Source organism: Ochotona princeps, chromosome 5 (genome assembly GCF_030435755.1).
Source record: "Ochotona princeps isolate mOchPri1 chromosome 5, mOchPri1.hap1, whole genome shotgun sequence".
Taxonomy (NCBI): Eukaryota; Metazoa; Chordata; class Mammalia; order Lagomorpha; family Ochotonidae; genus Ochotona; species Ochotona princeps.
Genome location: NC_080836.1, coordinates 20344759 through 20358962, shown reverse-complemented (window position 1 = coordinate 20358962; position 14204 = coordinate 20344759). Strand labels below are relative to the sequence as shown.

The window sequence follows — 14204 nt, the reverse complement described above, 5'->3', positions numbered from 1 at the left end:
CCTGGGGGCACTGTTGGTAATTTAACTACTTATTCAGGAATATAAATATACTTTTATCAAATGAACTATTTTTTTCAAAGAAACCAGATAAACATAATCATTTTGCTTCAAGGTATAAAAAAATTTTTTTAAACAAAGATGAACTAAACTACAGTACTGCCTAAGGAGATGTCAATAGCTAAAGGCCAATAAAATTAATTTCATGATATCATAAAATATATTTTGCTATGTTATATTTTCAGTTTAGCAAGTGACAAATATTTCAAATTTATACCCTAAATTCCAATATCATCCAAACATACACTGACAGATTTTTAATCTCTAACAAAACAAAGGACAAGAATGGAAACAATAAGAACACATGACAGATATTCAAATTTATAGCCCAAATTCTCAATACCGTTTACGCATACAGATTCATTTCCACTTTAAGAAAACAAATGACAGGAATGGAGCAGAGAGGTGAACATAACACCTTGTGTTGGAAATGCTCTCCTTAACACACAGCAATACACTGCAGCATTGCAATTTGGGCTTTTATGGAATGGAAAAAAATTTTTTTTACACATAGCTGGAAAAGTTACAAACCCAGTAAAATGAAAACAAAGAAATCAACAGTGGATACCTGGCTGTGTTGACTGTAACAAAAATCAGACTTAAAATACTTTGACTTAGGTATTGGCGTTGAGGTCTGGAGGATTAGGCTGTTTCCTCTAACACCAACATCCCATTCGAGTGCTGCTTGGAGTCCTGGCTGCTTCACCTATAATCCAGCTATTGGTAAGTGTGCCTAAGAAAGAACTCCTGCCATCTACATGGGAGGCCTGAATGCAGCTCTTGGTTTTGGCCTGGCACAGCCTCAGCCACTGCAGCCATCTGGGGAGGGCATCTAGTGCGTTCCCTCTGACACTGTGCCACTCAGACAAAACAATACTCAGATGATAACAGTCCTTCTAAGAAGTTCCAAATGGCTTTCACATTACTTTCATAGTTTATTAAGGAAATATTCAAGGTTAAAGAATACTTTGGAAAAAAAAAAAAGCCAATGTATGTACAAATTTGGAAACTTGGCATAGAAGTCTCTCCTGAGTGAAATACTCTCCCCAAGAAACTGTATCATGAGAAAAAAGTCTATCAGCAATAATAAAAAAAGCATAAAAAAACTGTCAATAAAAAAAAAGATGGACACAGAAGGTTTTAAACAAATAGCTATAAAATCATGTGATGGTGGCTTAATATAGCATGATTTGCACACTGTATCATGGAATTTGCACCAGTAAATTTCCAATACATTTTAAATTCCTTAATGTAACTTAATCTCCATTAATATCCAGATCTATTAATTGGACTATCTATACAAATGTCTACCCACATACCACATAATTTGAAACTGAGATGTCATAACATGAAATTTAAAACACCTGACTCCCACACCTGAGTATGCGTCATGAAGAGTAGTAATAAATGGTTCAAAGCCTGGGAAACATCATTTGAGCTATGTGAGTATTACATGGCTCCTATCTTTGAAATCTGGCATTCTTAGCCCTGAGACCTTAAGACTAATAATGAGTAAAGTTCAGGTAAGAAGGAATTCCTACTGATACTATAAAGGAAGTTATACATGAATCTAAATTGTATTCCAGGAAAATGCAAAGGTCTAGAAAAAAAAACAAAAATGAGCAGCAAGTTTGAGAGTGTTAGGAGTGGTGCCACATAGTATGTTGAGTGCAAAGGGGAAGATGAATGTACAACAGAACACTGTGGACAACTAAAAGTTCTATACATAGAAGAGTGGCAAGAAGTACCAGGGATTTATAGATTTTGAAGACAGTGAAAATTAACAAAGAAATAAACTAAACTAAAATTGAAATACTGAAATATACTCAGAAGTAGCAAAAATAAGGTTGGGAATGTGTTGTTCAGCAGCAATAGCATTATTAAAAATAAGAATGCCAAATGCCTTCCTGAAAAAGCTCTTGAGGGGAAATGGAGGCAGTGCAATGGCTCAACTGATTAATCCTCCACCTGCAAGCACAGCATCCTAAATGGACACCAGTTCATGTCCTAGTTGCTCCACTTTCCATCCAGCTTTCTGCTGTGGCCTGGGAAAGCAGCGGAGGATGGCCTAAGTCCTTGAGATCCTGTACCCGTGTGGGAGATTAGGAAGAAGTTCCTGGATCTTGGGTTTGGATTGGCTAAGCTCTGGCCATTGCAACTACTTGAGAGACTGAAACAGCAGATGGAACATCTTCTCTCTGTTACTACTATTTACTAATTCTTCCTCTGCAATAAAAATAAATCTCTTGGAATCACTGTTGTAGAACACTGGGATAAGCTATCACCTGCAATGCTGAGTTTCAGCTGCTCTACTTCCAATCTACCTCTCAGTTAATATTCAGGAGACTGCAGCAGAAGTTGGTTCAAGGGCCACACATGTGGGAAGACCTAATTGGAGTTTTAAGCTCCTGGCTTTGGTTTATCCCAGCTATGACTGTTGTAGACATTTGGGGAAAGAAACAGTGGGTGGACGATCTTTGTCTCTCCCTCTCTGTAACTCTTGACTTTGAAATACAGAAAAATAACTCTTTAACAAAAAAAGGCTTTTTTAGTCAATTTCTCATAATTTTATCCTTTGCATTGTATTCCAGCTTTTTCTTTTTTAAAGATTTTTTTTTTTTTTTTTATTGGAAAGGCAGATATACTGAGAGAAGGAGACACAGAAATGTCTTCCATCCACTGGTTCACTCCCTAAGTAGCTGCAATGGCTGGAGCTAAGCCGATCCAAAGCCAGAAGCCAGGAACTGTCTCTGGGTCTCCCACATGGGTGAAGGGTCCCAAGGTTTTGGGCCATCCTCTACTGCTTTTCCAGGCCACAAGCAGAGAGCTGGAAGGGAAGTGGAGTAGCCAAGACATGAACTATTGCCCATTTGGGATCCTGGGTGTGCAAGGACCCTGTATCCCAGTTCTTAAAACTACACACAACAAAATTTTCTTCTTTCATTCATAGTTGTGTATACCTTGTTAAAAAATGGAAATAATATACTTTCAGGAGTCCAGGAAGGTATTAAATCCCTCATCCCCACTTAAAAAAAAAAGTAACAAACAATCCATATTAACTGTTGGTCAGCTAAGCAATTTATATTTAAAAGCAAAACATACTAATAGAATTGAATCCAAACAATATAAATAAGTATTTGTATATAAAACCAGAAGCTTATTACAGATCGATATGTTAAATACATTCAATAAACTTTTTAAAATGACACTTAACTCCAAGAATTTTATTGGTTTGAAATGCACAGATCAAAAAAAAAAAAATGCAGAGATCACTTGTTAAGCTTCTCCTAATAACCTGCACAGCAGCTGAATCCGATTTTTATGTAATGAACTTCAAACTGCTTATACAAGAAAAAAAACGCACAAGTTTTATCTAAGACACAAATTTTTAAATGCAGGCATTATGTGAACATTTATGAGAAAGTTTAACACGGAAAATCCCCTTTCAAAAGGGATTTGGTTATAAAACATTTTCCCTTTTTGATCTTTAAATATTTTCATAGCAGATTATTTGTAAAAAGAAAAAGCTATTAAATAAAAAAATTACTTGCTAAACACTTAGAGATAACCCTAAGTTAATTGTACTTACGGCTAGTTTCATTTTGTAATTAAAAGCAACATTTATATTTATATTATTGATAGGAATGGAGAAATGATAATTTCCACGTAATGTTTTCAAATCTGATCAACAGGTTTTTCAAGCTTTGGGAAGCCTTCAAGTTACAAAAAACATTTTTTTAAAAACATACTGAGGCCTAAAATTTAACAATGAATGGATAAAATAAGAACACCTAGGGTTAGCACTATGGTCTGGTAGGCTAAGTCCACCTGTGGTGCCAGTATCCATTACAGGTGCAGGTTAATGTTCCAGCTGCTCCATTCTGACCCATCTCTCAGATCAAGGCTTAGGAAAGCAGTGCAGGATAGCTTATGTTCTTGCTCTGGTTTCAGAACTGTCCAGTTCTGGTCACTGCAGCAACACTTTAAACAACATCTGATATTGCAGTTAAAGGTTGAATATGTATGCCATGAAACACCAGACAACCTAAATTATTGAAATCAATTATGTTGGTTTCTTGTGTCTGCTCTAAAATTCAATCCCAAATTTCTATCTTTTCATTTTAAATACTACATTTATGATTGCTCCAACATTGCCACAGATAATCTAAATAGCTAACATTAACATGACATGTATTAGGGTTTGAGGCAATGTTCTGAGCACTTCACTTGTGTTAGCTCACTCAAAATCTTATCAAATATGTTTGCTTATAACATTCATGTTTCAGATGAGGAAGCAAAGTTCCAGCAAGGTTCACACCCTGCCTGCAGTCACCAGTTAGTATGTATCTGGGACTTGCATTCTGATTCTAAATCTTACTTTTCTAAGGGACAAGAACAGAAGTAAAAGAATTACACTGCTCAATAAACAAGACCTGTCTTTCTTTCATTTCTTAAGAATTTATTCATAGGTCAATAAAGAATCTTCCTGTAAGTTTGACATGCAGAAATATGTCTCAAGACAAACCGACTGTAGGAAAACAGAATTATTATCAATCCAATGAATCAGGAAACTTCTTATTTGAATTATAAACATTGTTACCCAAAGTAGAAATCAGGATGAGAGGCTGTTAAGAGTAGTTAGTTCACATGATGGTTATAGCAAGTGTAGAGACTAAAAATATACCAGGGTGTGAGTCTGCATTATTCACAAATAATGCAGTCTTCCTGGGGGGAACTTTCCTTTTAATCTTTTTGCCCACCACTGCCAAGATGTGTCATTGGTGATTTATGCATACGAAAGTTACATTCTTTCCTTTATTACACCTGCTTTACCTGTATAAAACAACTGGGACGGAAAAGAGGAGGCTCAACTGCTGACATATTCAGGTTCCACGACCCATGTTCTGTGCTTACTCTGAGTTTTTCCATTTCAATCTCTTCTGTTTTGCTTCAGAGGTATCTAATGCTTAAAATGTACACTTGTTTTCATATTACAGATGTGTCTATATATTTCTCTAGCACATCCTTCACAGATGTTGGGGGTCTTCTCCACAAAGTAAGGCTGCTTTGCCAAGAAGTTAAGACTATCCAGTGGGACAATGCCAGCTTAACCTGTGGACCCCTTGAGTGCAAGGGGATTTAATGGGCAGCAGGGGAATCACTGTTTCAAAGCCAAGCTTTGAATTTCCATAAACAAGTAGATTCTTTCTTTCCACTGAGCGGTTTTCCATTTAGTTTTACATTTGTAAGAGGAAAAACTCCAGGTTTGAAACATACTGGGTGGAAAGCCACCAGGGTCTGACAAAAACTTTTAATGCTACCACAATTGAAAGAATTATTTAATATCTGATGCGTTTATATCAGCTCTGTGTATTTCCTGGAAGGAAAATTCTACTGGCATTAGGACAGGTACCTAAAAAGTTTCCCCAGAAGATATTTGATGACTCATTCATTCCAGTAATTATAGGAACCAACCAACTAGTCAAAAGTATAATTTGTGTTTAGATGAGCGTAAGCAATTAAAGGTTACTAAAAATTACTGACGTTATTCTAATAAGAAGATGGTGGGATGTACACTGGTCAAAGTTACTATAATTATAGGCAAAACTTAAATATTTAGTTGGTGAGTTTTAAAAAGCTGACATGGTGTTTTAAAAAGCTAAACCTCAGTCTGCAGTACCAGCATCCTATATGAGCTCTAGTCCCAGCTACTCCATTTCAGATCCATTTCTTTGCTAATGACCTGCAAAAGCAGCAGAGGCCTGCTCATGGCTTTAGGCCCTTGCACCCATGTGGGAGACCTGGAAGAAGCTCCTGGATCCCAGTTCTGGTTCAGTTACACTATTTGTGCAGTGAACCAGCAGATGAAAGATCTCTGTCTCTCTTGCACTCTCTCTGTATCTCTTTCAAGTAAAACAAGTAAGTTAAACAAACAAACAAACAAAAAAAAGACCAAGAAACTCCACACATTATCCCATTAATCAAACAATCTGTGCAAGATCAGTAAGAAATCACTACCAACACTAAAACCTGGCGTGGTAACCTAGCGGCTCAATTCCTCGCCTTGCATGTCTCAGCTGCTCCATCTCCCTTCTAGCTCCCTGCTTGTGGCCTGGGAAAGCAGTAGAGGATGGCCTAAAGCCTTGGGACCCTGCACCCGTGTGGGAGACCCAGAGGAAGTTCCTGGCTCCTGACCTGGATTGGCTCAGCTCAGGCCACAGTGGCTACTTGGGGAGTGAACCAGTGGATGGAAGACATTTCTCTGTTTAACCTCTCTGTAAATCTGAAAATAAATCTCAAAACAAACAAACAAACAAAACCCCCACCAAAACAAAATATAACAATCACAAACATAACTTGCCTTCTGTAATTTTATTAATAAGAACTGTATCTTAAAAAAAACTGTTCAGATTGCCAAAACTCCTCTGGACCTATGGGTACATAAAGGAATTCCATGCTGCATGGTATGGACTATGATACACCTCCTAGAGAAGTGACATTTTTTCAGGGTGCTAATCTGTTCATTCAGAAACAATGAAGAGGGTTATATAGTTCTGACAGTGTCGAAAGTACAGTTTGAAGATTGCCAATTATAAGATAAAACAATCCAAATGATCTGCAAAAGAGGGAGAAGGTAAAGGATTAGGAAGAAGTAGATTCCTAGAGAATGACAAGTATCAATTGGTCTAAAAAATGCTACAAGAAGAGTGTTTCCAGTACTCTAACATTCCATATATTGCCAATTTTGCTACCATTTAAATATTCTTTCTGTATTAAACTATTCTGTGGTACAATAATTAAAACAAAAAAAAGCCTTCCTCAAATTTATTTAGAATGAACCCATTAGCTACAGGAAAACAGAGTATCTTTCATAAAGATTTGTGTCAATATAAAAAGAAAATATTTTTTAAATAAGTGTGTTTAGTAACACCAAACAACAGAGCAAATATCCAGTTCTTAACAGAAGTGTTTTTAACACTACCATTATCCTTTGGTAATGGGTTGTACTGTTAGAATTTTATCCCATTTCTTCCAGCACTTTCAGAGGAAAGCTCAATCAATTCTGCAGGCTGAGAAAACTAGGACAATATGATTTGATGGTTTAGGCACTGCCCTGGAGGGATCCAAAGACCATTCTATTTTTAACTCCCTATCTCTTAACAGAGAAGAGTGGAAGAAAATACACTGCTCAGCAGAAAAAGTCTGGCAAAGCCTTTATCTGGCCAGTTTTACTTTTTAATGGGTGACCTGAGTTATCATTTGTGTTAAATAATATTTTTAATAACACAGAGTAAACATAACCACAAAGATAACAAAGAAAAGAAGGGGGCCAGTGGGCTAAACCACCACTTGGTGTGCCTGCAACTGAGCACCACTTCTAGAATCAGCTGCCTGCTAAGGTATCTAGGAGGCAGTAAGTGATGGTCCAAGAACCTGGGAACCTGCCATCTTTGTGGAAGAGCTAGATGAAATTTCTGGTTCTAGGGCTTGGTTTGGTGTAGCTCTGGATGTTGTGGGCATTTGGGCAGAGAACCAGCAGTCAGAAAGGGTGTATCTTCCTATTTACCCTTCCTAAAACAAACAAAAAAAGTTACTTATTTCTTCATTTGAAAGGCAGTTACAAAGACATTGTCCAACTGCTGTCCACCCCCAAACAGCTGTAAGCGCCTGGTCTGGACCAGGAGTCTGGAGCTTCTTTCCAGTTTCCCATGCAGGTAGAGGCTCAAGGACTTGTCATTCCCTTGCTTTCCCGGGCACACTACCAGGGTTGGAAGTGGAGGAGCTAGGACTTCAAAAAGTGCCCATATGGGATGTCACTTTGCCACAGCGCTGGCCCCTCATTTTGTTAAAAAAAATTTTTGTATATACATATATACATAAAGAAATTCAGACTTGCTTAGTCAGAAAAGCCTTAAACCTTAGCTTATTTTACTTAACAGTACTACTGAATTTAAGAACAAATCTGTACGAAGGAAGCACTATAAAGGTAGCTCTGTATTGCAGTTTAAAGACAACCATTTCCTAAACCAAAACAACCCACAGGCAAGTATTTGCAAGGCAACTTAGAAAAGTTGTTTTCCTATCATTATAATTCTGGTCAGTGCACTAGTTTAGTGGGTAGGGAAGTTCAATGAGGATACTACTGCAGGTCTATATGGAAGGGACGAAGCTGCCATCACAGCTGTACTTTCCTCCCATGTTCTCCTATACCTGCACCTGAAATAAACATACAAGCAAGCAGAAAACATCTCTAACAAAAACAGACATGGAAGTTATGGTTCACAGCTACTTAAATGACTTCTTGGGAAGTCTTCACAACTCAATGAAATCTGTGGGTACTTACCAGATATATTTGGCTCCAGATTTCAGTGGCGGCAGATTAACGGAGAAGGGAAAAGGGAAATAGGTGCATTTGTAGGTGTTATAAAGTGTCTGAAACTGTGTTGGTCACATAATACTAACAAATGCTCACAGAATCAAGGAAAAAACAAGCATAGCCAGGGCCACCACCTAGTAATACAAATACAAAATTGCTATTACTTGGGTCAAAGGTTGTCAATAAAAAGTAACTGAGTAGTGCCCCGAGTCTCGGTATGACATAGCTGAACCTTTAAGATGTCCCTCCCACTTACAGAGAAGTGTCATTTTTCTTCAATGCCTGCCTTTTACCCCCTAATTTTGTGCCCGGAAGTTTGCCAATATTCTGTGCCCCTTACAGATAGTTTATCCTAAAATATCACTTAAGCAGGATTCTACCAGATTCTACTAGAAACAGAACTTGAGCAGTTCAGAACCATCTGGTTCTGAGTTATTTGGAAAACAAAGACTGAAGGTTTAACACACTGACAATTTTTGGATTTATCAACTGGCTGCAAAACTAAAATTGTATTTAAATTTAAAGAATCACCCTGCTTCCCATAGGCTCTCAGTAATTTCACAGTTTAGGGGAAAAATGTTTAATTTTAGCTTTGGTAGGAGCTGCAGCAGTTCAAATGAAATTAGATGTCTTAGGTTCTCTTATTGTTATGCTGTACTGAATAATAATGTCCAAAAAAGTGTATGTATTTCAGCTCTGTTAATAAGTTTGTCATGCTTAAGTCATTAAACTTTTCAGATAAGCTCCAAACCAAACTAAATCTGCCATTCTAACTGCTTTGGAATAGAAATTAAAGCAACAGATTTCATAAGAAATTTAAAGGTGACGTTAAGCTAAAGATTCTGTCTAAATTCAAATCCCTACTTCTGAGTATGATGCATTATTTAAAGGCATTACACTTAATGGACAATATAAGCAAATGTTAATACTTTAATACATCATTTAAAAAAATGCAGTGGAAACCTGAGTTAAAAGAAGCCAGGAAGCAGCTGAAAAAGAGACCGGTTCACTGTGAGAAATGTAAACCTCTCAGACAGTGCTACGGCCCCGAATCCAACAGCTCAGGAACAAGGGCAATTAATGCAAAATATTAAACATATGTGGTGAAGCTGCAAACTTTTTCAAGAGTCATAAGAATGAAGGCAGCTACATGAAAATGAGTCAGGGCTTCAGAAACCTAAAATATTTTAAATTATTTCCTGCAGGAAAAGTTCCTATATTATACAAAGTGCCTTATATACGTACATTTACGCTATACATTTTATGATAAAGGGTTAGGATAACAAGCCTCTATTACTGCAACTGTCAAGTATTATCTTTTGATATGGCTGCTTGCATAACTGTAATTATTGACAGTACACTGTTAAGATAATGCAAAGCAATTCTCTGATATTCTACCTTTCTGAACTACAAACAAACTCACAAGACACACGAAATCATGGAATTTCAGACTACACAGCGGCTTCAATAGACAGTACAGTAAATCTCCCTTACACTTGCAAGCAAGTGCAGTGAAACCCACATGTTTTAAGTGATCTGCCTAATGATTAAAAAACTGACTAAGGGGCATCAAGATTCTGAATGCTACTTTCTTGTTCTTTCATGTTTTACAAAGCATTGCAGTGAGAATTTCCTCTGTTCCTGTTAGCAGAAGTTAACTAAATCTTGTTTGAATGGCGAGTAGTTTCACATTCATCATGAATGAGAAGGACTTAAGCATTCATTTCCTAGTAGTCATGTTGACAGTGATTTAAACTCAGCTTCCATAATAGACATTCATTGCCAAGGAGATCAATACAACTACGATCAACTGGCACACACATGGATAGAAGCACTTTAGCCTTGAGGTATTTTTCCTAATCTCCCTACTCAAAAAGTACAGAACATTATATATTTCGGGCTCGGCAGCGTGGCCTAGTGGCTAAGGTCTTTGCCTTGATCCCATATGGCCGCTGGTTCTAATCCCGGCAGCTCCACTTCCTCTCTATCTCTCCTCCTCTCAGTATATCTGACTTTGTAATAAAAAAAAAAAAAAAAAAAAAAGAACATTATATATTTCTACTGTCCATACCCTACCAATCTAACATTTGTCTCAACTGCATTTCTATGAAATCATATATATGGAATTAGATATTATTTGTGTCAAGTGACAAAAATAATGTTCAAAGGCTATCAATGTGTTCATTGTTTGGCTGAACAATTATTTTCACCACTGTATAAAACAAAGAAAGTAAAACATTCTTGACTTACTGAAAAGTACTGTTTGACAAGAAAGTAAAACACATGATTTACAAGCAATTTCTCATCTTAAATGAATTAAGATTGTGGAATGTAGAGAAATCAAAGAAAAAAATTCTAAAAAGGAAATTGATAAAATCTTTTGTTCAACATAAAAAAAATGAATTAAGTGAGCATTTGGCTTAAGACTCCTATATCCTACATTGGAGTGGTCTGTTTTTCATTTTTAGCTCTGGCTCCCAGTTGCAGTTTCCTGTCACATGCTCCTAAGAGGCAGCATATGATGGCTCAAGTGATGGCAACCCACATGGTAGACCTGGCTCCAGCCCTGCCTGCTGCAGATTTGTGGGGCAGTGAGCTAGTGGGCCGAAGTATTCTATGTCCATCTGTACTTCCCTCCCTTTCTCACTTCTCAAATCTCTCATTCTTTTTCTAAATAAATTTAAACAAAAAGCAGAAAAGCAAATTACCGAGACAAAATTTGCTATAAATCTTAAAGTAAATCAGAAGCAAAACAACTTCCTTATTTTTCACAGATTTTACTACCCTCTTCTGACACAAACATAACTGTATACCTTTCTGTCTGCTTTTGCTATAAAAAATAAGCATTAGCTAACTACAGAATACACAGATTACAATGATTCTTAAGCTTGAATTTCTACTGATTCTCTAAAAAGTTTGAATGTAATTATCAACACAACAGCTGGTATTGCCACTGCTGATCATTTGCTTAAAGAGAAATTTTCTCTTATATTTATGTGTAACAAAATTTCCTCCTGCTTCAGGTAAGGATGCTTTTTAGGATTTATTTACTTTTATCCTTCAGGCTTATGACATTCAACTAAAGCTGTAAGTTAAGAGGATACTATAAAAAGTAATTCAAAGGACAAACCCTAGTTATAAAGGGTTATTATATCATGACACGTGCTTCAAAATACAATTTCAGAAAATATTTGAAGACATATTTTCTGTGGCTGCACTATCCAGACACAATGTGCCCATTATTCTTTCCATCTTATATCCAGCATTAGTGAACAATTCACAATTAAAGACACTATTGATGGCTAAACGCATGTTATTACAGATATTTTAGCCCTTCAATTAGACAATTTTCCTTGTATTCCATTAATTGTTTTTTTTTTTGAGCAATGCATTTATATTAATACTTTATATTAATCTGTGATTAAAAATGTCTACTTTTATAGGCAATTTGGCCATGAAAAGTAGTAAAACTTGTGCCATGGAAAAGAAAAAACGTAATAAAGTCCACACAAATACAGAACAGGGGATATGTGCTTGACTCATAATAGGGTATAATTTTATGTAACATAAAGCATTTTATGAGCAGCATTTAATAAATAAAAAGATAAATTTCTTTCAACAATTATCATGCATAAGCTGAAATTGGTGTTAGAATTTTGTAGGACCAAAACGAAACAACATTTAAGGCCTATGATGAAAAATCATTTAAGGCCTATGAAAACTCAGATAATGTATCACTTCTAGTAGGATAAAACAGCAACACAGAGAAGTACATAGTATCATGACCAATGATTGCTGATGCATAAAGAACAACTTCTGATGTTTGAAATTAAAGCATGTAGAAGCTTATATTATTTCACATGGACTATATTTTTAAACTTTAGATAAATCAGAAACTGAAAGGAGTCAGACAGATGACAAAATCTATCTAGGCTGAATGACCACTGTTTGTACTCACTACTCTTTGGAAGAACATTTGTCAAATGCACAATACAGGGAAATACCACATTAAAAAAAGGAAGAATGCATATAGTAAGTATAAGACAATCTCTAGGGCTAACAAATTAAGGACTTGAAAGTTCTCTAGCACAGTTAAGCTAAATATGATTCACATCTGGAAAAGGAAATTAATTGGTCACCATGACTATTAAAGACTGCCACACCATGAATAAACTAAGCCAGGGCAGAGGCATCTGCCCTGAAGCAATGGAAATCCTTAAGAGTTCCACACGTAACAAGCGATAAACTGCTTCCGTGACAGTCAAGGTCAAGCTTCTAAAACTGCTTTTAAGAGACTTGCTTCAATTATCATAATTATCAAAGTTTGGACAGAAGTGCACATACAGATGGGACAGAGAAATGACTTTCATGTAAATAAGTAAGACACTCTTAAAATCATAATTGTCTTCACTGAATGCTTGTTGAAAATTTGACAGGAGGCAAAAAGAAACAATGTTGGGTTTTAGTAAGTTTTTTTTTTACAACCTTGGTATTACATTGAATCTGGTTTAAAAATATTTTTCAATGAACAATCACCAACCCGAGACACAAAATACAGAAAATATACACAGAAATGCTTGTTTTAAAGGAATTCCTACTTAGACATAAAAATATCATCTCTATGCTAGTGTTTCCAATCAAAGTTGTGAGGTATGGTTCTTTGCTTCTGATCAGCAACTCAGGAGCTATCCTGACTCGCCTGGCCTCTCTATCCTTACCATAGGTGAATTTTTAGGTTTTCTAGTACAATGGCAGTGAGAACTGGGTAGGACACATATAATCTGGTAAACTGTACTTGCAGCTTTAAATCCCCTTTAGGATAGTGACCTGGCAGAAAGGGTGTGAACATTTGCCCACTTCTATAATCCTGCTGGTATTTATCCCCATAATATACACCTATCTGAGATCCTCGGAGTCGGGTATTACCTTAAACGGCAACATGGTAACAATGATATAAAGGCAGGCTAACAGGAATGCCCATAGACAAGACTGCATGGCATCAGGAATGCTACTCACCTGTCTGTTGTGCAGGCTGTGGCAGTGGTTGGTTTAGATGTGAACTGTAGTGGACAGAAGGGACCGGACGATACTGAGGTTGACCAGAGTGATAGTGGCCTGGAGCACAGTAACAGGCTGGCATCTAGGTTCACAAGTTATGAAGAAAAATATTAATATTACTAGCAAATGGATCTTTTCCTTTCAATCTGAGGCCGCAACAATCTCTTCTAGCACAAATTATCTGAAAACATATTGTTATTTTTAAATTTAACTGAAAAAAATTAAAAATATATTCAAACACTTAGCATACATCAAAAAAACCTAAAAATGTGCCCACCAGTCATACGTATTTTTTTGTGATACTTATTTCAGATTGCTCCTTTACAAAGCAAAACACTTCTGAAACTGCTAAATGCTCATTCCATTGCCTTTGCTTGCTCTGCTTCCCACATTAAACTCATTTTCTTAGTTGGTGTACATTATATCTACAATTACATTTTTGAGAGATAGAGAGTGAGTGCTTCCACCTACATTAATTAATTCCCCCACAGGTCCATCAACTCCCAAGGCAGAAGTTACTGAACACAGTACAGGTCCCTCATGTGGTCACAGGAACACAGTTATTTGAACTATCAACGTGACCTGCCAGGGTCTGAACTGCCAGGAAGGACCAGAGGCGGGGAATCTAGGATATGGGCATCTTAAACTTCTGTGTTAAATGCTTGTTCTACAAAAAATTCCTTTAAAATTTTGACTATGTATCTGTTATCCA

General features: G+C 36.6%; 1 protein-coding gene across 11 annotated transcripts in view; it reads right to left on the bottom strand.

Annotated features, from left to right (window-relative positions):
- R3HDM1 (R3H domain containing 1) overlaps positions 1–14204 on the bottom strand; it is a 161544-nt gene that overhangs the window by 25214 nt on the left and 122126 nt on the right. For all 11 annotated transcript variants that reach the window (XM_058664433.1, XM_058664436.1, XM_058664428.1 and 8 more), the window contains one exon: positions 13451–13574. In XM_058664433.1, coding sequence (XP_058520416.1) covers positions 13451–13574 — 124 coding nt within the window. The remainder of the gene's footprint in view (positions 1–13450; positions 13575–14204) is intronic.